The sequence below is a fragment of the Callospermophilus lateralis genome, chromosome 14 (assembly GCF_048772815.1).
Source record: "Callospermophilus lateralis isolate mCalLat2 chromosome 14, mCalLat2.hap1, whole genome shotgun sequence".
Classification (NCBI taxonomy): Eukaryota; Metazoa; Chordata; class Mammalia; order Rodentia; family Sciuridae; genus Callospermophilus; species Callospermophilus lateralis.
Genome location: NC_135318.1, coordinates 59,718,922 through 59,743,973, shown reverse-complemented (window position 1 = coordinate 59,743,973; position 25,052 = coordinate 59,718,922). Strand labels below are relative to the sequence as shown.

The window sequence follows — 25,052 nt, the reverse complement described above, 5'->3', positions numbered from 1 at the left end:
TTCAGTTTTTCTGATGAGTATTTGGGATTTTTAAATTTATTTGTAGATACTCTTTTAATATTAAGCCACGTCTATTTCAGAGAGAGAGAGAAAAAAAATTTTCCCCAAGTTGTTTTTAATTTTTTATGATGTTCTTTTTTTTTTTAAGAGAGAGTGGGGGGGGAGAGAGAGAGAGAGAGAGAGAGAGAATATTAATATTTATTTTTTAGTTATTGGCAGACACAACATCTTTGTTTTGTATGTAGTGCTGAGGATCGAACCCAGGCCGCACGCATGCCAGGCAAGCGCGCTACCGCTTGAGCCACATCCCCAGCCCTTTTATGATGTTCTTTGTTACACATTTTAATTTTTCACATAGACCAATTTGCCATTCTTTTACAATATGGCTTCTAGATTTTAGTTCATGTTTGCAAAGACTTTCCTTTCCCAAGACTATAAAAATGTTCTCTTGTGTATTAATTGGTTATTTTAAAGTTTTAGGACATTGTATTTTTTCACATCTTGAATTTAATTTTGAGGGCATTAGCCATGATTTCCTGTGAAATATGTATTCTACTTTCGTCCCCCATACTTCTAGCCAGTTCTTTCAATACCACTTATTTAATAATCAAATGACTGCCATTAATATGAAAAGTTAATTTTATGCTATTCTTTTTTTTTTAAGTTGTGGTTTAAACTTTATTTATTTATTTATATGAGGTGCTAAAAATGGAACCCTGTTCCTCACACATGACAATCAAGTGCTCTACCACTGAGCCACAACCCCAGCCCCTATCATATTCTTTTTTTAAGGAGGGTACTGGGAATTGATCTCAGGGCCTTGAGCATGCAAGGCAAGCTCTCCACCACTGAGGTATATCCCCAACCCTATTTTATTTTATTTTGCCCAAACTGGCCTTAAATTTGGAATCCTCCTGCCTCAGCCTCCCAGGTAACTGAGATTACAGGTGTGCACCATCCAGCCCAGTTTAATTTTATCATATTCTAAATTCTGTATGTTTGTGTGTGTGTGTATTAGTTTCTCAACTCTTTTCCACTGGTACTCTACTCTAGCACAGCCTTATTTTAATAGGCATTGATATTTCATAGGGCATTAGCCATGGTTTCCAAAATTCTTTTAATAATTCTTTCATAGTCTTCCAAGTATACTTCAGAATGAATTTGTCAACTTGCTCCCCAATTCCTTTAAAAATCAAACAAACAAACCCATTTTTAGTGGAACAGCATGAAACATGCAGATTGATTTAAGGAGAACTGACTGTGGCAACTATGGAGATGAGGCAGCTTGAGTCTCCCTCTAAAAAAGAATTAGCCAATTAGGTGCAAGCTGTGCAGCTGATGGTTGTGAGCAACTTTTGGGTTCCTCTCTTTCCAAGGAATCCTCCACCGCTAGAAACTAGGTACTGGGTACTGGTCATTTCTTCCCAGAGCAGGATTCTCCTAATGGACAATTTTTGCCTGAAACTCACCACTGGTTTGGTGGAGACTATCAGAGACACACTGTGATCTGAAGCTCTCCTGCCTAATCTTGCTTTTTGTCTCTCACATATGTTATTCCCAGATAAACTCCTTGCACCCCTCCCTCCATCTCAATGTCTACATCACAGAGAATCCACTAACACATACTAAAACTTTATAATACTAAATTTCCCATCCAAGAAAACATATCTCTCTACTGATCCTATTTTTTTAATATTTATTTTTTAGTTGTACACAGTACCTTTATTTTATTTATTTTTATGTGGTGCTAAGGATGGAACCCAGGGCCTTGTAGGTGCTAGGCAAGCGCTCTACTGCTGTGCCACAACCCCAGCCCCTCTACTGATCCTATTTTTTAGTGGCCTTCAGGAAACTTTTTAATTTTTAATTTTTAATTGCCCTTCATATTCATCTGGCACACTCTTAAGTTTATTAGTAAAATTTTTTTATTAGTAAAAAATTTTTAAAGTCTTTTGTTGAGGTAAAAGATCTTTTATTCATACTTTTAAATTTATATATTTAAACTACATAGGTAGGTCATAAAGGTTTATAACATATCTTCTCATTGTCATTTATTTCTAAATCATCTTCCTTTGGCCTCATAAAAACTAACAAACATGATAGCAAACATGAACTACACATAAACCTTCCATCAGTAGGAGAATGGATAAACAAGGTCATACTAGTCAGGGATTAAAAAAAAAAGAATAAACCACTGATACATGAAAAACATGGAATAGATAAATCTTAAAACATTATGTTGAACAAAAGAACCCAGGTACAAAACAGTATGTTCTAAATTATTCCATTTATGGATGGTTCAAGAGTAGAAAAAACTATCTATAGTGATAGAACTAAGTAGTTACCTCAAAGATGTGATGTCTACTGACTAGAAAGAGGAACAAGAGAACTTCCTGGGGATATGGGTGTTTTATATCTTGATTTGGGTAAAATATCATCAACTCATACACTTAAGATTTGCAGTTTGGGGCTGGAGTTGTAGCTTAGTGGTAGAGCACTTGTCTCACACGTGTGAGGCACTGGGTTTAATCCTAAACACCACATAAAAATAAATAAATAAAATAAAGATATTGTGTCCATCTACAACTAAAAAAACATATTTCTTAAAAATTTGCAACTTGGGGCTGAGATTGTGGCTCAGTGGTAGAGCGCTCGTCTAGTACATGCAAGGCTCTGGGTTCGATCCTCAGCACCACATAAAAATAAATAAACAAAATAAAGGTATTGTGTCCAACTATTAAAAAAAAATTGCAGCTTGGTAGTACACACCTATAATGCTAGTGGCTCGGAAGGAGGCAGGAAGATCTTAAGTTTGAGGCCAGCCTCAGAAACTTAGAGATGCCCTAATCAACTTTGCGAAACTCTGCTTCAAAATAATAAATAAATAAATAGGGTTGAGGATGTGCCTCAGTGGTAAAGTATCCCTGGGTTCAATCCACAATACCAAAGAGAGAGAGAGAGAGAGAGAGAGAGAGAGAGAGAGAGAGAGAGGTTTTCTTCTTTACTGTATGTAAATTACAGCTCTGTAAATAAAACACAGTTTGTGTGGGTGCAGAGACTGCTCCTTCTGCTGCTTCTCCACCCAAGTAAATGCCTACCCTACTTTCAAAACCAGAACCCAACAGTCAGCCATGTGTAACTCATCACTCAAATGTGTCCATTATAGAATGGCTCCAGGGCTGAGTGTGGCTCAGTGGTAGAGCACTTGCCTAGCATGTGTGAGGCCCTGAGTTCAATCCTGAAACCCTGGGCATGACTCTGAAGCCTCCCCTGTCCTGTAGCCACCTGAATTGCTGCCCAGTCTCCTCACTGATCTCTCTCCAGGACACCTTCTTTACTGTAGTCAGATTGGTCTTGCCAAGACAAAAACTGCATCTCCTACAGAGTTTAAGCCTCTACAATGGCATCGTCTTGCCCTAATGATAAAACCCAATGCCTAAACACACTAAAACGCTCCTCCATGATCCTGAGCTTGCCCATCTCTCCAGCAGGACCCCACTCCTCTAGCCTTTCACTCCTTATGCTCCAGTCTTCATGGATTTCCTTCAGTGCCCTGAGTTCTTTTCTCCTCCTTTGTCCTTTTCCTCTCATTTCTGGCCTCTCTGTACATGCTGTCCCCTGTGCCTACAGCATTCTTCCACTCAACTTTCCCCCTATTCTGGGCTAACTTTTACTCAACACTCCCATCTCAATTGGAAAGTCAGTTCCTTGGGGAAGCCTCCCTTGAACATCCAGACTAGCTCACCAATGCCTGTTTCATTCTAAGAACTCAAACCATCCCATCTCATGCATCACACTGTTCTAAGAGTTAAGTTGATGAACGAACTGAAATATTAGGTTCTCATTAAATATTCAGATAAATGAATAAAGGGAAGCAAAGATTGGAAGAAAACAGTCATGAAATTTAGGTCATGATAAACAATCCTGCCCCCATATGAGGAGGGTACTCAGAAAACACTGGACAAATATCAAGGCTTGTTCACTGTTTCTTATTTTTTATTGTTTCTCATGTCACCTTTTCTTGTTGTAGCAAGCATTTGTGCCTCAACTACTTAATTTGTTAATTCTAACTCTTAATCCTGAGGTTGTAGGTAGAGCAGATAATGCACCCCTATTTCATAGATGAGAAAATACCAGCACAGAAAGGGTTATCAATTTGTTCAAAGTCATAGAACAAGCAAAATGACACACAGCTGGGCTGGAGTCAGTTCCCCTAACTCCCAGGCTCGAGGTCTTTGCTCTATCATTGAATTCCCTATGTTCCCTGAGGAACATGTGTCCCCACCAAAGGCAGGGTCACTATTTTGGCCTTTGTGGAAACTGGTGTTTAGAAGTCCTATAGAAGTTCTTTCCATTCCCTACCTACCATGTTCCAGAAACCTGCTGCACATCATTGATAAAACCAGTTCTGTTCTGGTCCCCTGCTTGCTGTTCCCTGGAGAGGTGACCACTGGGGCCCTCCCCTTGTCCCATGATTGAATAAAGGTCCCTGCTGGAATCTTCACATGGCATGCCACATGAATGTGTGGGACCCACTGGTTGCCAAGCCAAATGTGGCTCCAGATTATTCTAGGAAACAAATAAGTTGTTTTGCTCTGGATTGCAGGAATTTCTAATTAGGGATTTTTATTTTGGGCGGTGTTCCTTGGAGCTGGCAGACAGATGGAGTAGGCGATTTGCTCCAAGGGCATTGTTAAGCAGAGGGAAATATCATTTTTGCCCCATGTTATGAGAAGGTGCCAGAGCCCATTTCTGCCTAGATCTTGCCCTCAAGGACTGAGGCAGAAGCCTCTATGGGAAACTTCCTGGTTCACAGTAATTTCCCATCTCCAGGAATGGCCCTCAAAACACAAGTACAAGCCCCTTGCTGGGTGTTACCCTTTGTTCTGTCACTAGCAGACAAAGAAAGACAAAGGTCTTTCCTGGGATTCCCTTCCTGGAACTCAGGGTGAGAATTTATTTATCCCTGCAGCAGATACGTAGAACACAGAATCTACTAACAGTCAAGATTTCAGTCATCTGTAAGAGGAGAGGAAGAGCTGAGAGCATCTGAAAATTCTTAACCTCTGGTTCTTCCACTTCCTGACTCCCAACTGTGGCTCTGATCCCCTTACAGGTTGGCTGAGAGTCCCTTGAGCTGACCAACTCCATTTTTTCCAAGCTAATTCAGGCTGTATTTCTGTCACTTGCAATCAAAAGTCCAGCTTGATCATGGCGGACAAGATTCAGAGGGTCCAGGCTCTGGCTCAATGGACCCAGTTGTGAATAAATTATCTGAATATTGTGGAGTCAGGCGATCAGATCCCTGTATAATGACCAATGGACTCCAAAGAAGTTAAAAAAAAAAAAAAAACTATGGAATGATAGGAAGGAAGTGGAGGTGAAAAGACAGCAAGATGAGCTTAAGCAAGAGAAAGCAGGAGGAAGCCAGGTATGGAGGCAGGGAGAAGTTCATCAGGTAGGTGCAGCAGGCTTGATTCTGATCAAACCACTGCTCTAGAGCTACAGTCCTGTCAGACCTGCTGGATTAGCCCCCTTTTCATCTGTTCAACATGTGAATTGAAAATCAATGCTCTGAACATTGTCGTCTGATGAAAGAATAACATTTATCAAGATTCAAATCCATTATTACCCACAAAGAGAGACCCAGGCTTAGATACAAAGGAGGCTGATTCTGAATCCTGGTGGCATGGAGAAGTCATTCTGTTCTCCATGCCTCCTAGGATCCATCCTAGTCACACCTTTCCTATAGTCATCCACCTCTTAGCTCTGCTTGATGTTGACTTTACCCAAGAAAAGATGCAAAATGGAAGACAGGAGAAAGAATAACCTCCCTCTCTCCTGTGGGGGAGCAGCTTAGGAGCTACTAGGAAGAACGTAAGAAGCTTTGCCCAAACAGCTTGCAGCCGCCTTGTTCGCCTCCTCTCCACTTCCATCATCATCCAAAACAGAAAAAACAAAAATGAGGAAGATGCAGAAGTCCCCACACTCCATATCCCCACCTAGTCTTTCTCCCTGGGCATGCGGAGAGCTTCCCTTCAGAGCCTACTGTGGGAGCACAAGGAAGTTACCACTCAAATGCCTGGGTGAGGAATTTGGCCCTTGGATGATAAAAAGGGAAATTCGGGGCCCAGAGAAAAGATTCCAGTCCTTACTGATAGTGTTTACATGCAAATCAAAATATCACTGGGGATACCTCTTTTTGCTTACCTGTTGGCTCCTAAATGCTTCTGGATGGCCCAGAAATTCAAACAGTCTTTATAGAGGAAGGTTTGTCAAGACATAAACTTTGAAAGGTTTATATCCTTGATCTAGAAATTCCACCTTCCGGGAATCTAGCCTATGGTCCAAAAGTTGGCACCATCACTTATGAACCTTATAAGTTTGGGCAAATTTATTAAAAACTCCATGCTTTAATGTTCCCATCTGTAAAATAAGGATAATAAAGATCATCAAGTTGTTATGAGGATTAAATGATGAGTGTACATGAAGTTCTCGATACCTGGCAAATAGTGCCCACAGTAAGTTGCATACAATGTCAGCATACTAAAATATTATTACCCCACCAGTGCATCAAGTACACATAAAAAGCTATCTACAACCAGATTCTTTAAAATAGTGCCAATTAGGAAACTATGGGTTAAAAATATGGTAGAATACTCTAGAGTAATTATTAACAATATAAGAGATCAGTCCCTATAATGATGGAAAAAATTAAACCTATACAAGATACAATGTTAAAATAGTTATAATGTTGAGTTAGTATGATACAATTAATATAAATAATGATGATAATACAAATGTTGAATAAATGAATTTTGAATGAATATGCATGAAAACAATCTAAAATTACTTAAATGTATATATTTGGGTCAGGATTGTGAAAATATTCTAAATTTTTACATTATAATTTTTTAAAAACTTAAATCTTTTTTATCTTTATTTATTTATCTTTATGTGGTACTGAGGCTTGAACTCAGTGCCTCACACATGCTAGGCGAGTGCTCTACCACTGAGCCACAACCCCAACCCCTTATATTATAATTTTTAGTGTTTGGTTTTTCCAGTAATCATGTTACCTTTGTGGACATTAAAAATCAAAATCATAATAACAACCCAAAGCAAAAAGCAATGACTGGCCATGGGTAGAGAAGAGAGAGGACAAAGAAGAACCCTGACAGTGGGTCCCTTGCTTCCTGGACAGGTGATCAGACTCCTGGCCTAGTGGGTCATCAAAGTCTGGGGGCACTTGAGGGGTCTTAAGAGAGAAGCTGGGTACGGCAGAGACCACTGCTGAAGGCTAACTTCATCTCTGTGGCTGCTTCATTGGCCTTGTTCCTTGTCAGTCTGATGGCCCCACACTGTGCCCCTGTCACTGCTTTTAAATGAACCCTTTAGAAAGAAGAAAAAAAGAGGGAGCAGATGGGGAGAGTAGGAGATTTGAAGAAAAGAGAGGAAGAGGGGAGCAGTAGAGAGGAAAGAGGGGTGAGGAATACAGTGTCCCTGAATCTCCATGGCCCCAGGAAGTGGGACACAGAACTGCTCTTCAGCTCTCTGTCAGGAGTCGCCATGGAGACGGAGCACTGGTCTCTTCATGATTAATACTCCCAGGCAGCTGTCTTCTTGGAGTCTTTTAAAATATGTACACTATTATTTGAACACAATGATATTTAGAGCAGAAAGATCAAGGTGGGGTGTGGGGGAGGGAACAGTGGTTACCAAGTGCTATGACAGTGCTGGGCCCTTCCCAGAAGAGAGAGAGGGTGGCTGCCTTTCCCCATCCTATCCGCCCATCCCTTCTCGCCTCGCCCCCTGGATGCAGATCTCCCAGTCTCAGGCACTGCAGCATCTGCATCATAACCTTGCCAGCACCTGCCAAGGGTTATGCTCAATGAAGAGTTGGTGAATGAATTCATTCATTCATTAATTCATTCAGCAAGTGTTTGCTCAGTGCTTGTCTACAAAGCAAACTCTCTTTCCCTCATCTGTCCTCGTGGAAATATGAAATTCCCTCTCATTCTCCCCATGGCCATGCATATATGTACTTGTGTGCACACACATGTATACACACCTTACTATCACCACCAACTTCCACGACAGCCCCAAAGGGCTTCCTCCTCAGTGTGCATCTGATGTGACCCATTGTGCTCTCCTAGCCGTTCACTCCAGAGAATTCTTGCAGGGATGAATGCTAGCCAGACTGAGTTTGCATATCTAATTTGAAAAGCTAGAGAAAGATCCTCCATCTAAAGCCACCTCAGAGTGATTCCCTTTGGAAAGTCAATTATCTTTTCCTAAATTATCTTATGCAGTAGACTAGCCTGGCCTCAACTCTCAGCCCCACCACAGAATAGAAGTGTCACTTTGGGCAAGTCATTTAACCTTACTGAGTTTTGTTTCCTCATCTGTAAAATGGATCTATAATTCCTTATTTCAAAGATTCTTCTTATGATTAAATGATGTTTGTAAAGTATTCAACTGATGTGATTTCCCTTTTTCCCCTCTGTAAATGTGTGTTTTTATATTTAAAGCGTGATTGAAGTGTAGCTGGTAGATTTAAGCCCCTTTCTTCCAGTCCCTCCCAAAGACCATTTTTCCACCTGGATCCAGAAGCTCTTTCTAAGCTGTTAAAAGTTGGGGGAGAAGAGGGGCAAAATACTCAGAACCCCCCCATTACATTCTTTCCCTATTGTTAAGGAACCAAGTACAGGTGCAAATGCCCCTCCAAAGGCAGCATTCTGTCTGTGTATGTGTGTCCACTAAAGGTGGACACAGAGATGGGGATGTGGATCTGCCCATATCCAGAGCACAAACTTTCACCCCCATCTCCTCTCCTCATCACTCCTACTCCCTAGCCCTCCCCAAGGCCTGGCCTCTAACAAGAGTAAGTAAGAGTGACTTGGACCTAGCCCAACAGCCCTTGGCAGAGAGCAGCAATGGCCTGGCACCTCACTAAAGAACTAGGGGAATTATCCATGACTAAGAAGTAGGAGGAATGCTGTGGCAGAGGGAAGAACAGCAGAAGGGATAGGCAACCTGGGGCTGGCCAATCTGGCCCGACGGGCGACCTGGGGAGCCCTGGACACCAGCCCAGCCAAACTCCTCCCCTCCCCCTCCCTCCCAGGCAGCAAGATGCCAGAGTGGATTTGAAACATGTGTGCCCTGCGTGTCTGGTGAGGGCTCACCTGGTCTTGGCAATGCATTTGGATTACACTCAAACCCTGAGTCTGAATCCGAGTATAAAGAAAATAGTGCTCTGCGTGACTAATCCTTACAGACAAGTGCTGGGGTTTTACATTTCCTACATGGACATATACCATATCTGAGACCATTTATTAGGACATGCTACAAGTGTATGATTATAAAAACCAGTATAGACTCAAGGAGAAGATGCACTATAAGTGTGTCAGCATATGTTTTGCAGGTGACTGTGTGATGGGATATATTCTGTGAATGCACTTATAAGGTTATTGTAGGATAGGGAAAAGGATAGCTAGGAATGGAGATGGGCTTCTCTGATGGGATAAAAACTAAAATCTACCATCTGTCCCATAATAGACACTTAAGGAATGAATACTGAATGAATGAACATTGAGAAACTGAATGCATAGATGTTTGCATAATGGATGAAGGGTGAAAGGACAACTTGATGGGGTTTGAGCATTCTTGGGCACTCTCTCTAGAATAGGATAGTAAAGATGGGGAAGGCTGGAAGATACACCACCAGTCACACTATAACAAGAAGAACAGAAAAAGGAAAGGGGAGTCCCAGACCTTCCAAAACCCAGAGTCCCAGGAATGGAAGCTCTTCATTGAAAAAAAAAGGTATTCCGTGTATTACTTAATGCTTTCATTTGACTTTTCCCATAAAGGAGTTAGGTGAGCTAGGATAAAAATGAACATTTTTTTAAAAGAATGAGAAAAATGAGGTAGAGGGGAAACCACAACAGAAAAGAGACTCAGGAGAGAAGGCAGGCAGATTTCTTTGCTGAAGTTGACTCTGACGTTTCTGCAGCCAAGAATCACAGCCTCTTTACAATTATGGATTTTTTTCATTTTTCAGAGGAACCAGATTATTCCAGATGCCGATTCCAGGGAAATGATTCTCGTAGATTTTCTCTGTGTTGCTGGGAACAATCTTAAATCCTTCATTTATATGAAAGCAGAAAAACAGTCTATGGAATCCTCCCCTCCCCTACGGATGAGGGAGGAGTGAGCAGGAATTGGTCCTACTTCTCTGGAAAACATTTAAATATCCTTTGGCCCAAATTTACACTCCCAGGAATTTGTCCCACTTGTATTTTCAAATTATATAGTCAAGGACAATTACTCCAATAACACTGATAAAAGCAAAATGTTGGGAAACTACCTACATGCTCATGGATAAGACACTAATTGACTAACTCAGGGGCCTCCCTTTCAATGGAGCATACGACCTTAGAAAAGAGTGTTTGGATATGGTGCAACCTCTCTCCTATTTTAAGTGAAAAAAAAAAAAAAATTACACTGCAGCACAGTGTATATGCTTGCATATATATAAAAATTTTCTGGAAAAAAAAAAAACCCTAGAAACTTAAATGTGGATAACTTAGAACGTGGGAATGAAGGTGGGTGGGGCAAAGAGGGCCCCAAACTTTTTAATGCATAATTTATTCTTTTGTACAGACTTGACTTCCCCACATATACACAGTTGTAGCAAGTGATGGTATCGTCCTTTTTAACTTGAATGTTATTTTTCCTAGCAGAAATTTGAACAGACACACACACATACTCAAAACAAAACCTTAAGAAAATGGAAAAACAGGCATTAGTAAAAACCATAATGGCGATAATCGCTACGGTTTATTGAATGAATGCGCCTAGTGTTCTGTTTCTGTCTATAGCAAATTCAAAGAAGGGATTACATGTAGTAAGCGACACACAGCGGATTCGAACCCTCAAACTGTGGAATCTCACAATCCTCGCGTGCTACCTCACCGCCCTAGGGCCTTTACCTCCAGGCGGGAAACTCACGTACTGGACGTTCGGCCCCACGCGGCGCACAGCCCATTCGGGCGCACCCGTGGCCTCGGCGCGCACGGGGCTCCTTGCTCGGGGAGCGCGCCCGCACGCAGCGGAGCGGGCTCGGCTGCGGCGGCAGCGACGTCACAGCTCGAGCTTTCCTTTTCGGGAGTCCCCGGCACACATCCTGTGTCCATGTTTGGGCATTTACGTCACGGCGGCAGGGCCGGGGCCTCCCGAAATGGCAGTGGCCCGGGGAGTCGGAAGCCCGGAGCCAGCGACGCCGCAGCTATATAAGTGGGGGGGCTGTGGGTTGGGGGAGCCTGGCTGCGCTTTGAAGAGGCAAGGAGCCGCCGCCCGAGGCCCTCGCGGGCGAGCGAGGGTTCCGGGGCCCCCAGACCCTTTTCCTAGAGGTGAGCGCCCGGAGCTAGAAGCTCGGGTGCCCGGGACTGTGCACCGCGGGGAGCCGCGACCGCCGGCCTCCCCGCAACCTACGTGCCCTCAAGCCCAGCGGGCGAGGCCCCGAGTGCCCCGCAACCGCTACCGCGCCATGCTCCACCTTAGTGAGTTTTCTGGCCCCGACGCGATCCTCGTCAAGTCCTCCGAAGGCTGTTGCGCCGAACCTAGCACTGAATTGCCTCGGCTGCCCGCCAGGGACACTCCCGCGACCGCTGGCTATCCTGGAGGTAAGGAGCGCGGCCAGGGGTGCTCAGACGGCGACAAAACGCAGGGGCAAGCAGGGGTTGGGACGCTGGAAACATAGGGATGGGGGGATGGGAGGCGCAGGGGGTCATGGGGCGCGCACTCCCGTTCCCACCCCCACTAGGCCGCCGGCGCCTCCGCTGGAACCTGTGTGAGTGTGTGTGTGTGTGTATGTGTGTGTGTGTGTGTGTGTGTGTGTGTGTATGTGCGCGCACGCGCGCGCGCGAACCCAGGTATCCTTTTGCCTATGCACGTGTGTTTTGCGTGTGCATGTTTGTATGTGTGTCCTGGGATGTTTGCCGGCCCTTGCTGGATCAGAATGTGCAAAAGGCACTTTGCGTGTGTTGGTGTGCACCAAGGGCTTCGTGGGTAGGGACTGAGGGTTCAGAGGCACGCCCTTTGGTGTGCCCAGAGCTGATTCCTGCTCCCTCCTCAGCAGGCGACTTCTTGAGCTGGGCTTTGAGCAACTGCGGTGCCGGGGGGGACTTGGCTGACTCCTGCTTCTTGGAGGGTCCCGCGCCCACGCCCCCTCCTGGCCTCAGCTACAGCGGTAGCTTCTTCATTCAGGCAGTACCAGAACATCCGCACGACCCGGAGGCACTCTTCAACCTCATGTCGGGCATCTTAGGCCTGGCACCCTTCCCCGGCCCTGAGGCGGCAGCATCCCGGTCCCCACTGGATACTCCCTTTCCCGCGGGCCCCGACGCCTTGCTGCCAGGTCCGCCGGACCTGTACTCCCCGGATCTGAGCGCGGCCGCCTTCTCAGAGGCGTTTTGGGAGGCTTCGCCTTCCTCTGGCGCCCCCTCTCAGTGCCTGTACGAGCCTCAGCTCTCTCCGCCCGACGTCAAGCCGGGCCTTCGGGCGCCTCCAGCCTCTCCAGCGCTGGACGCTGCCTCGGCCTTCAAAGGTCCCTACGCACCCTGGGAGCTGCTTTCTGTTGGGGCCCCAGGAAACTGTGGGTCACAGGGAGGCTACCAGGCCGCCCCCGAAGCTCGTTTCCCCTCATTAGGGACCAAGATCGAGGACCTTCTGTCCATCAGTTGTCCTGCGGAGCTTCCGGCCGGTCCAACCAACAGACTGTACTCCACCGGGGCCTACGACGCTTTCCCGCTGGCCCCAGGTGACTTAGGGGATGGGGCCGAGGGCCTCCCGGGGCTCTTGACCCCTCCTAGTGGGGAGGGAGGGAGTAGTGGCGACGGCGGAGAGTTTCTGGCCGGTACACAGTCTCAGCTTTCCCCACTGGGCCTTCGCAGCACTGCCACCGCGGACTTCCCCAAACCTCTTGTGGCCGACATCCCCGGGAGCAGTGGCGTGACTGCGCCACCCGTGCAGCCACCAGCCCCTTTTCCCCCGGCCAAGGCGCGGCGCAAGGGGCGCCGAGGAGGCAAGTGCAGCGCTCGCTGCTTCTGCCCTCGTCCACACGCCAAGGCCTTTGCTTGTCCTGTGGAAAGCTGCGTACGGAGCTTTGCGCGCTCCGACGAGCTCAATCGCCACCTGCGTATCCACACTGGCCACAAGCCCTTCCAGTGCCGCATCTGCCTCCGCAACTTCAGCCGCAGCGACCACCTCACCACTCACGTGCGCACCCACACAGGCGAGAAGCCCTTTGCCTGCGACGTGTGCGGGCGCCGTTTCGCGCGCAGCGATGAGAAGAAACGACACAGCAAGGTGCACCTTAAGCAGAAGGCGCGCGCGGAGGAGCGGCTTAAGGGCCTCGGGTTTTACTCTTTGGGCCTCTCCTTCGCTGCGCTGTGAGCAGGAGCTGGGTTTGTAGGTTGGGGCGCCGCCACTCGGCGCGCACAACAAGATCTGGCCCGTCCCCCCTCCCCGCTCTTTTCCCACCTTTTATTCGCACGCCCCGGGGCCGGCCTCCGGTCCTGCTTCCAGTTCCCCTGAAGCGCCCGCTGCACTTGCCCCGTTCAGCACCAGCTCCGTGGATAGCTCCCGCTGTTCAGGCGCTGTTTTCCTTGTGAGCCGCTTTGGGGAAAGTCCTCTCAGGCCACCCACTGAGGAGGCACTTCCTTGGGACTCATGATAGTCTTTTGTAACTGGCTCACACCCCATGCCGTCCTCTATACCCCTACCCCACAGACAGGCTGGGGCTTCGCCGAGCCGGTCTCGCGCGGGACTTTGTACAGCAATGTCGTTTCCAGCAGCAATTGGATGTAACGTTTTGCTTTGGGGTTATTTCCTTTTTGTTGTTGTTAATTTTTGTAAAGCAGACGCTACTCTCAAGCAGTTGACAAAACTGTTTATTTTTGCAATTAAAATTATTGTGCTAAAAGCTTACTGAATCTGCCATGTAAGCTCCTAACCCTTCCACAAACAGCTTCTCCAGGACAGCATGTGCCAGAAGACAAAGGCGATCCCCATGTTCATGGGTTACAGGCCCTGAACACATTACACACCTACTGTCAAGCACACCTACCAGGCACTGTGACACATAGTAGGCATTCAATAAATATGTATTGAATTAATGAATGAATTTAATCACAGCTGACCTAAGATCTAAAAGTGTTTCTGGAACTAGAAAGTGATTTAAAGGTGTAGGTGTTAAATATTGTGCATGGTATCCTCCTTAATCCTCATTTTAAAGTGAAGCAGGCATAAACCCCACTTCACGATGAGGGAGCAATGTAGATAATTTGCTGAGTAACCCAGCTAGAAGCAGAGTCAAACAGTTGACTCTAAAGCCAGTTCTCATTTTCCAACCCCGGATTGGAGGTACCTGACCTGTTAGGAAAGGTTTCCTACAGGGAAGTGAGAAAAAGAAACAGAATTCGCCACTAGAGGGAGCGCTAGGCAGTAGCCAAAGCCGCAAAAGGCTGCAGTATTTCAGTGCTATTTGTGAATACCCAGTGTTCCATGACCACCTGAATTCACCTTTACATACAGAGTAGGGTAAGGAAGAGCATAAAGGCCCATTTTTAAAGTAAATTATTCCAAAGCACACAACCTGAACAAAAGAGGAAGTGCAGACTGGCCATGAGTGGCTGGCTTCTAATCAACCACCCATGCTCTCTCCAGTTTTATTCCATCAAGTGCTGACCCAGTATACCCAATCTTGTCCTCATACCCTAAGAGACTCCAGCCTGAGCCTACGCATCTGTTCAAAAGTCACATATTGTCAGGGCAAAGGGTCTCAGCATTCAGCTGGACTACACCTGAGTCTAGCAAGGAGCAGGTCTTACTTACTCCAAGGATTGCGGTCACCTTATTCTTTCCATAAAGAACCTTCTCCAGGAAGCATAAGGCTACTTGTTGTCCAACCATCCACTGCCACTGCCCTTTCCAAGCTTTCCCTCCAAGTGAACCTTCATGTTTTTGAGTGGCAGGCAGGAGGGTGGGGAAGAAAGTGTAACTCTGTAATGGGGAAAGTAGGCCTCCCTCCTTTACTCTTTGAACTCCCTACTCAAAGATTTTACTCTCCTTTTTGGTCACCTTGAGCAGAAATTGGAGTACAAAAAGCCTGCCATGCACCCCATCTCCCCTCCCAGGTGACTCCTCTTTGCTAAGGCAGGGAGAAGACCTATACCTGCAGTCTTCATTCTTTTCCCTTCTGAGCTGCTTTGAATTAGGCTAGCCCACAGCTCTCTGATGCCAGACTAACACAACTCCTGATCCTTTGGCTTCTTCACCCCTCCACTCCTGCAGACTAGTTGACCAGAGAAATCAAATAATCCAGAGGATTCCTTTTCTCTCCCCCAAGTATTAAGTGCTTTCATTTAAAGGCTGAATACCTTGTATCTAAGAAACTAATTTGTGCTAAAGAATTTGATTTTTACCTCTTCTAGGGGAATTGACATTCTAGAAGAGTAGTGTGCAGAGGGCAATGTTTAACCCTATGGAGAGGTTCAAATGATGGGCTGTCAGGCACTGCTAGATAAGTGGTAGATTCTGGAGACATAAGGTAGTAGTGACCCTTATTATTTTACTATTTAAATGACCACAACTTTCATTCTTAGGCATAGACCACCTGAATTCACCTTTACATACAGAGTACGGTAAGGAAGAGCATAAAGGCCCATATTTTAAGTAAATGACCCCAAAGCACACAACCTGAACAAAGGAGGAAGTGCAGACTGGCCATGGGTGGCTGGCTTCTAATCACCACCCATGCTCCCTCCAGCTTTATTCCATCAAGTGCTGACCCAAGTGTGCCTGATCTTGTCCTCATACTCTAATATTAGGCCTAATATCACTTATGAGGAAAAAAAATGAAATTCCAAACACGTGACTTAGTAGTCCTGGTACCAGAGCCCATCCTGGTTCTAGAACTCAGAGACAAGAAATCCCTCCTGTGTCCTCATTTATTGAAACTTCCCCTAAGGATTTTGAGGGAAGAGAATGTTAGGCCAAAAGGGAGAGAATTAAAATCAAACAATCAAAAAATCACCCCAAACCCAAGATCCAAGCAGAATTAGGTACTGCCAGAGAGCTCATCTTCCTTACTTACTCCTCTTTTTCATGTGGTCCTCAAAATGTGGGCATTTCCCCAGACTCAGTTCTTAGCTGCTGCTTTCCTATTTCAACCATGTTCTTGGAGAGCACATTCATTGCTGTCACCCATACATACATGACTTCTAAGTCAGTCAACTCTAGGGCCCCAAGGGCCATCTCAGTATGAATATCCCACTACTATTTTAAACACAATCTAAAATCAAATCATTCTTCCATATACCCAATTCTTATTAATAGTGACAATGTCTTTAGTTCCCTAGATTTGCCTAAATAACTACAGTTCTGTAAGAATTCCCTTTGTTCCCTCCTTTCCCCCACATACCCAGGCTATCATTTAGACCTGATGGAACTTATGGATATTTTTTCAGGGTCTTATCTACTCTCATTCATGGTTCATTGTTTTCTGTTACGTTTTGTGATTTTTAGCTTTGAGCTAATCTTTGCTGGGGATTCCCTGGTCAGCAATACATTGTGTCTAGGTTGAAGGCATGTTTCTCCTGAGTGTTATTTTTTAAGGCTTTTATTCATTTTCAGGATTTCTTTTCTTTTTAACATATTTTTATGGGTGCATTATTCTTGTACATAATGGTGGGATTTGTTTTACATATTTGCACATGCCCAATATAACAATATAGTTTGGCCAATATTCTCCTGAGCAGTTTTATATTTGCTTTTGTCAGACACTCTAAGAGTATCACCTGATGGCCATAGATTTTTTGTTAATCTCTTGACTTACGGGCTCCTGTACCATGCAGGTGTTATGAGTTCAAATTCCAGCTCAAGTAGTTATAATTTTTCAGAGGCAGTTCCTCCTATTCCAGTCAGGACAAACAAGAAATAAACTCCCTCCCCATACCTTCCCGGGCTTGCCTTAACACACCTCAAACTTAACATTTCTTGATCTCAAATTCCCTTGTTTTGATCCATGTAGATTTTCTTTCTTTTCTTTTTTTTTTTTAATTTTTCAATATTTATTTTTTTAGTTCTCGGCGGACACAACATCTTTGTTTGTATGTGGTGCTGAGGATCGAACCCGGGCCACACGCATGCCAGGCAAGAGCGCTACCACTTGAGCCACATCCCCAGCCCCAATTTTCTTTCTTTTCTTGCAAGCTCAGTTAAACACTTTAGGAATTGTCTGTTACTTTTTGCGAAGCAGTCCACATATTCTGTAGCAGAAGGATCTTTGGGTTATCTGGCTGACAATACTGTTGAAAACTGAAGACAGAAAATGTTGAATCTTTTACTAAAGTATTCCCCACATTTATCCTCTGTGTATCTATCACCAATATCTGGGTTCATGCTACCTTTTCCATCTTCACACACAACTTGGCTATGTCAATCACATAACAAAGAATAATAACACTGTACTTGGAAGGAGCTTAGGAGTACATGTTGTCAAACCCTCACTGTATAGAAGAAAAATTGAGGCCCACGAGTTTTGGGTGTTTTCTTAAGGGCACACAGAGACTAAAGTGGGTCTTCCCATTGCAAGACCAGTGCATATCCTTATATCCACACATTCCCCAATATTATTGAGTGACTGCTATATGCTGGGTCATTGGTTCCCAACTCCTTTACTTTCCAGTTCACCTGAGGAATTCAAAACACACACACACACACACACACACACACACACCAGTAATAACCTCACTCAAGTCTGGATTCCCATTCTATAGAGATGGGGAAGAGTAATAAGCATCTTTATGATTGGGGTATGGGAAAGAGTTTGAAAAAGCAACCAGAATGTCTGCTGTTTCCTCCCCCTTCACTCCAACCTCCATGCCTTATTTGAGACAAGCCAGATATAGCCAGTTTGTATTATTCCAAAGTGCTTCCATTGTCCCTCTGCCTCATTTTCTCTCCTTGCATCCCACACAGAATGGCACTATAATAAAAATCCTTGAAGCACCATTCATGGCATGATAGACCAAGACTTCCACCCTCCTACAAAGATAAATGCATCCCTGCCATCAAATCCCCCCATATCTGACTCAAATTCATCTTCCAACCTCCATCATCATTTTCCCCTTTGTTCTTTGCCCTCTCATATCTATCTATCTATCTATCTATCTCTCTCTCTCTCTCTCTCTCTCTCTCCCTGTTATCCAAATGCTCTCACCTGTGAAAACAGACAAAAACCCCAAAAAACAGAAGGAAGGAAAGAGAAAAGAGAAGAAGAAAGGAAGGCAACTTGGAGAGCATGAAGCTGAAAAAGAGAAGAAGGAGGATGAAGGGTCAAGAGGGAGAGAGAGGAAGAAGCAGAACAGAGGCCTTCATCCAACTGTGGGGGGGTCCCATGAGTGGGACCACATCTCTGGCTAGTCAAGGCCTGTCCAATTATTGATAAGCCCGTGATTCTGTATCTCAGCTTTGGGACTCCAGATGTATCTGTCACTGAGCTCTCTCTCTTTCAGTTTCTCTGGCCCACATGGAGTGGGAATCAGTTTAACATTTTTAGAACAGTGGTTCCCATAACAACCAAGCAGGAACTGTTGTCTGTGAAATGTAGCATGGTCACACATGCGCATATACACACATACATGCACACATGTATATGCCTTCACACATGCACACAAATACATGTGCTTGTACTTACTCAAATACACACACCACACATGCACATACTCACATGCCCTTACACACATCCATAAGCATACATAGGCGTGTATATATGCACTTATAAAAAGACACCCACAAAGAGACATATATTCACATGCACATACATACATATGCATCATACATATACACACATTCACAAAAGCACACTTACTCATATATAGCATGTACCAAATTGTTTCCATACATTCACAGGAAACACAGAGTAAAGATAAATGTCAACAACAAAGGTGGAGCCACAACAATACATAGGTATTTTTGGCTATCTACAAAAGCAGGTGGATTTAAGAAGTCTGTATTTTGACAACAGAAGGCTTAGATGACTTTATTATAGCAAAGACATGGTAAGAGGGCCCTGTGGTTGAGCATAGACTGAAGATGAATAACTTGCTTTCAAATCCTAATCATGTGATCTGCTAAGTTCTGAACTTCAGCATCTCCACCTGCAAAGCAGGATAATAATAATGTCTACTTGATACATGTACTAGGAAGGTTAAATGATATGCATAAAATGATCAGCATGATGCTTGGCACTTGGTTAATAGGAGCTGTTGTAATTTAGGTCTTAGAAGTGATTTCTTATTTGCTCAATCTAAGAAGACTTCCTGGAGGGGGAAAGAAGAAAGGAAGAGAACACTGACTAGGAGATGGGGAGCTTGACTCTTGTACAGCCTCTAGTCCTTATTAATTTCCCTTTCCCCAAAAGTCACCTGACAACAAGTCTACAAATTGTCCTTCCTGAACGTACTGAATGCCACAAATGCTTATGCCTTCATAGGAGTGGAATGGGGTCGATGGAAGTCCCCAACAGCCTCAAATCTACTGGAGAATCCTAAGGCTGTTGGATTTCTGTTCTGCTGCAGGCCCACTGCCCCACAAGTCCTCCTGTGCAACACGGCCCAAACACCACCTCAGGCGGAAATACCATCCTTCCTCTTCCTCATCCAAGGCTCAGCTCAGCCCTCCTTAAACCTTCAGAACTCCCCCACCTTTTTTTTCCCCCCTCAGACCCCTCTGCATCCCTGGGAACTATCCCTAAGCCTAGGACAGTCGGATTGTGTCTGCCTCACCAGCTAAATAGGCCTTAAACAGAGTGGGGGCGGGGGGTTCTAGGTGCTTCCATCCTGGGACTCCTGGCTGCTATCCTAGCCAAGTGATGGATTTGGCTGGGAGAGAACCAGGACTCCATTCCCTCTTTCCTCCTTTTAGGTCTGGGAGGGGATTTGTGACACAGTGACACGTGCTCCTAGGCTACACCCTAAGCGCAGGATTGGGTCCCGAACAGGACCGGGCCTGGCCACGGTCACTCCCAGCTCAGCTATTTCCCTGTGAACCCTCAGAGGAGATAGTCCTAAGAGGTCCACGAAGACTACGCAGCTGACCCGAGGTCGCCGAGTGCACGACCCAGGCTCTCGCAGCCCCAGAGACCGATTAGGGAGCTTGGCGCATAACCCAGGAGTAGGGCCCGCGCCCGCCCTCGCCCCTTTTCAGGTCTACAGAGCCACCCACCCCAGGATTTGCCCCCAGGTGAATGTAGGCCCAAGCCAGGGTGGTACGGTTAGAGAGGCCCGGATTAAAGGTGGGCAGTGGAGGCCACCTCGGGAAGTGCCCGGGGCAAAGGAATGCACTGGGCGGTGCCGGGAGCTGGGAAGACTGGAAGCCCGTAGTCCCAGCACCCCAAGGGCGGCGCCGCGGACCCCTCCCCCATCAAAGCCACCTTCAGCGGAAAACGTGGGGTCCCCGGCGCAGCCGCTTCTGGCCGCATCTGCCGCTCCCCAGCTCGCAGGAGAGCCCGCCCCGGAGGAGGGACCGGCTCCGCCCCACCTCCTCGCCGCCTCCCTCCCCCTTCCCTTGCTATCCTCGGGCCGCGCGCCCCCTCCTCCCTCTCCCTCCCCTCCTCCTCCATCCTTCCCCCACTCGGTTTGTGCGCCCCTCCCGCTGCGACTGGCTGGGAGGCTCGACCGCCCCCGCCCCGAGAGGGAGGCGGGGGCGCTAGCAGCGGCGGCCACCCCAGGCTGCGGAGGGGAACGAGATCCGAGGCCCCGAGGCGGCCCTGCGTCTGGACCAGGCACGCGGGGGCTGCCTCTGCACCCCCAGCCCAGGGCCGCGGGGCCTGGCCTAGCGGCGGGGCGGTGGAGGTAAGGGCGAGTCGCGGCATGCTGCGGGACTGCTCTCGGAGAGGCAAGGTAGGGAGGATCCTAGCCTCTGCCTCCTCCTCCCCTTCCTTCTTCCCCACTGCCCTCCGGAGGCCCGTGAGGCCGCCCAACTGGGAGGGATTCTAGGGAGGCCAAGCCAAAGGCAGGAAGGAGTTAATGTAAGAAATTAAAATCAGAACGGTTTGACACCAGGCTTCCCCTCCCCCGCTCCACCGCTCCCGCCTGTCGTTCCCCGAGTCTAGTTGGGGGTGGGGGGCGGGGGCGGGTTCCAGAACCCTATTGGGACTCAGGACCTTGGAGGGCTGGGGCCAGAGGGAGGTAGGAGGAGAAGCGCCCTCAAATCCTAGCCCTCCCTACCTGCTCCTGAGGGGGTGGGGAAGGCACTTGGTTCTGAGGCCTGCCTGGGCACCTGTGCCAGTGTCCCTGCGTGCTGGTGTGCACGTGTGATCTTCTGGAGATGTGCATGTGTGTCTATGCATGTTTGGCTCTCCTCACATCCCCGTGCATTGGGATGTGTGGGCCCCACCGCATTGCTTTGCATGTGAGTGTGTGACACAGTGCAAGTGTACACTGCTCAGTGTGCCTTTGAGTACTGAATGGGGCCTGCTCTCTCCTTTAGGTTGAGTCTGCAGCCAGGGGCCCAGATGGTTTTCTGGGTGTGGAATCCAGGTGCTGGAATCTGTGTATTTGTGACCTTGGGAGGTGTGTGCATGTTTGCAGGAGCAGGGGAGAGGGAGTTTAGAAGAGAATAGGCAGTGTCAGGACTGCCAGGAAGCAGAGGACTGACTGCACTGACCCCTGTGGGTCTTCTCCAGGCTGGAATAACTGTTCTGCAGGTACACATGTTGGGACCACAGCCTCAGGGATAGAGCTCAACCTTCTTGGGGGCTTCAGAGGGGTTTACAGAAGCAGGGAGCATTCTTTTATTCTCCACATTCAGGGGCATAATGGGGGTATAATGCAGACACCTCTAGCTGCCTCCCCATTCTTAGAATGCCTCCACCTGCTGGAAGATTCCTCCTGAAAGCACCCAGTTTAGAGCTCCATTTCTTTGGCTTCTAAATTCATCTAGTAACATCCAAACCTTCTTCCCCCATTTCTGTAATAGTCACCTTCTCTGATCTTTTTCTGCATGTGGAATTTTTTAAGAATATTTTTTTAGTTGTAGATGGATACAATATCTTTATTTCCATTTTTTAAAATTTATGTTTATGTGGTGCTGAGGATTGAACCCAGGGCCTCATGCGTGCAAGGCAAGCGCTCCACCACTGAGCTACAACTCCAGCCTTGCATGTGTATTTTATATGGAAAGAGAGGGTAGGAGCTATTGGGCCTGAAGGTCAAGTGGGAGAGAAGATGCCATTGGCATGGTGGGGAGTTGGGGCTGAGATGCGGGAAGATCATTAAAAAAACCCAACTCTTCTAACTTTTTAATTTTCCCTGATTTGAATTTAACTGAGAGAGGAAGAGGGAGGTGGAAGGGAGATTTGTGATATTCACACAGTTGTTTCTTGATTTAGGAATGCCTAGCTTGTTTTTGTTTGAGGAATACTTGTAATGGCAGGGGGGGTAATGGTTATTGAAAGGTAATTTCCATCCTGCCTTTGAATTCCCTAGAACTTCATAACTCTCTGAATCAAAAAGATTCTCATTCAACTTATAGTATTTGAGTGTTACTATGGACCCTCCTGCAAACATATTGGGGTTGGTGTGACATTCCACTTCCAACCAGAAGTTAGTATTGAGACTAAGAGCGTGAGTTGGTCAGGTAGTATTGGGTTCAAATCCCAGTTTGTCATGGTTTCAGTGATTCACTGGTGTATTACAAATCACCTCAAAATTTAGAGACTTTGAACAATGATTTATTATTTTTCATGGTCCATGAGTTGGTCATGACTGTGACTGAGGTCTGTGCTGGTCTCACTTGAAATTTCTTACACATACATAGTCAGCTGAGGGACTAACAGGACAGGAATGTCAAGATGGCATTTCTACCTGAACACAGTGGTGCATACCTGACATCCCAGCTACTCAGGAAGTTAAGGCAGGAGGATCACAGGTTCAAGGCCAGTCTTAGCAAGATCCCCTCTCAAAATAAAAATTAAAGAGGTCTGGAAATGTAGCTCCATGAAAAAGTGCCCCCAGGTTTAATCCCTGGTAGCAACAGGGAAAAAGAAGATGACCTCATCCTCCAGCATTATTCTACAGATAGCCTCTAATTACTCAGGTTTAACTAGCCCAGGTTTCTCTTGGCAACTGGATCCCAAGAGGGAGTATTCCAAGAGGACAAGCCCTAAGGTACAATTGCTTATTAAGTGTCTGTCTGCATTGGGCTTGCTAATGTCCCTCTGGCCAAAGAAAGACATGGTCAAGCCCTGAATCAATGTGGAAGGGGATACATAAAGGGAAGAATACTAGGCTACATGGTTCATTGGGGGCCCCGAAGCAACAATCTCTTTCAGTCCTTCCTGTCCTTGGACAAATAGTTTGACTACTCTGAGCCTCAGTTCTTCATCCTAGGATGGAGACAATCCCACTGCTTGGCAGTATTGTCAATAGGACTAAATAAGTAGCATGGTGTCTGACCAAAATAATCAGTAGACAGATATTCACTGTACTGATTATTAGACTGCAAGCACTCTAAGGGCACAATTGTCATTCATTTTTATGCACCGGTGCCTGGCCTGGGTCTTGTACTTGACATCTTTGGCTGGATGAATACAATAAAATGAAGCAGCAACAATGTTGAAAAGACACAAGTTCTAATCTCCCATTATGTTATTAGTAGAACCTGTCATTCAAGTTGCAATTAGTTGTACCAGTTCATCCAGTTCCATGATAATAAGTGGCAGAAATTGCTTGGGTTATATGAAATCAATCAATTTATCCATTATTCAGCTCGATTCCTCCAACAACATAATGATAGCTACTATATTTGAGGAAGGGGTGAGGATGAGTCAGTTGCATTATCCCTGCCTCCAGTGTATGTGTAAGGAGGTAACTGATATGCAAACCGGCCCATGACCACCAGCGTGTGATGATACCTATTATCCTTAAAGCTATGGAAGGAGTGACTTATACAGTAGTGAGATTTGAGCTGGAGCAGGGGATCAGGGATAGCTTCATGGGTAGATAGTATTTGAGCTGGGTCTGCAGAACTCACCAATTGGAGAAGGGAATCCATGAAAAGGGACCAGCATGAGCTTTGAGGATATGAGAGCACCTGGTGGTTTCCAGTGGACCAAAGCCCCACAAGGCTCACAGGATGCATGTGGGAGGGAAGCAAAATGAAAGCTAGAGCTGGCAAAAATAAGTGATGGTCAGATTGGAAGCATCCTTGAGGCAGGCATGGCAGGTGGACTTTACTTCTCAGAAGATGGCCAGCCTTCAAAGATTGTTTTAGAATAAATCAGTATTTGCAGAGAACTTTGAAAGCAATTCAGTACTACAGGTGTTAGAGAATCCATGGTCCAGGTAGGAGAGGATATAGGTCTGAACTGGGACATGTCTATAAGAAAGAAATAGCAACAAATATTTAGAAGATAGCTCAACAATGAGTAATTGATGAACCTCATTCTCTGAATTCTCTGAGAATTCAGAAAATGCTTAGGGGGGTTTGCTATCCAGGGTGCTGAGTAGATAATAAGATTGCTAGTTGAGATGGAAACAAGAAGCAGGTTTGAGGATGTGTACCCTATGAGTTCAGCATTAGCCATATTAACTTCGAGCTACCAACATTGAAAATCGCCCATTTCATTCTCTCCCTCTCTACTGGCTGTTTCTAAAAGAACTTTTTTAAAAAAGAATTTCTATCAGTTTCAGGTGTAAAACATTGAGTTATCTGTGTCTCAGATTAGTGAAAGTGATGGTATAGAGTAGAACTGGGCTATCTCTCAGAAGCACTTAGTATGTTCAGGCCTCTCCTGTCTTAAAAAATAGTGCTTCTGTATTCTCCCATGTTGCCTCTCCCTCTTCAGAGTAGAGCTCCTCATGTCCACTCACTGCCCTCCCTCCCTGCCTGCTTAGCCCACATCAGCCAGACTCATCAAAGCAGCTCTCTTGTAAGTCCCTCTGGGCCCTTCCTACCTATGCTCTTACAGGAGGTGGCCACTA

General features: G+C 46.0%; 1 protein-coding gene across 2 annotated transcripts; it reads left to right on the top strand.

Annotated features, from left to right (window-relative positions):
* Window positions 1-11,242: 11,242 nt before the first annotated feature.
* Window positions 11,243-13,458, top strand: Egr4 (early growth response 4). 2 transcript variants are annotated; one of them, XM_076833923.1, is made up of 2 exons: window positions 11,243-11,687; window positions 12,143-13,458. In XM_076833923.1, the coding sequence occupies exons 1-2, from the start codon at window positions 11,243-11,245 to the stop codon at window positions 13,456-13,458; spliced, it is 1,761 nt and encodes a 586-aa protein (XP_076690038.1). The 2 variants fall into 2 exon arrangements, with proteins under 2 accessions (XP_076690038.1, XP_076690037.1); XM_076833922.1 differs by having other exon boundaries at window positions 12,140-13,458.
* Window positions 13,459-25,052: the final 11,594 nt, after the last annotated feature.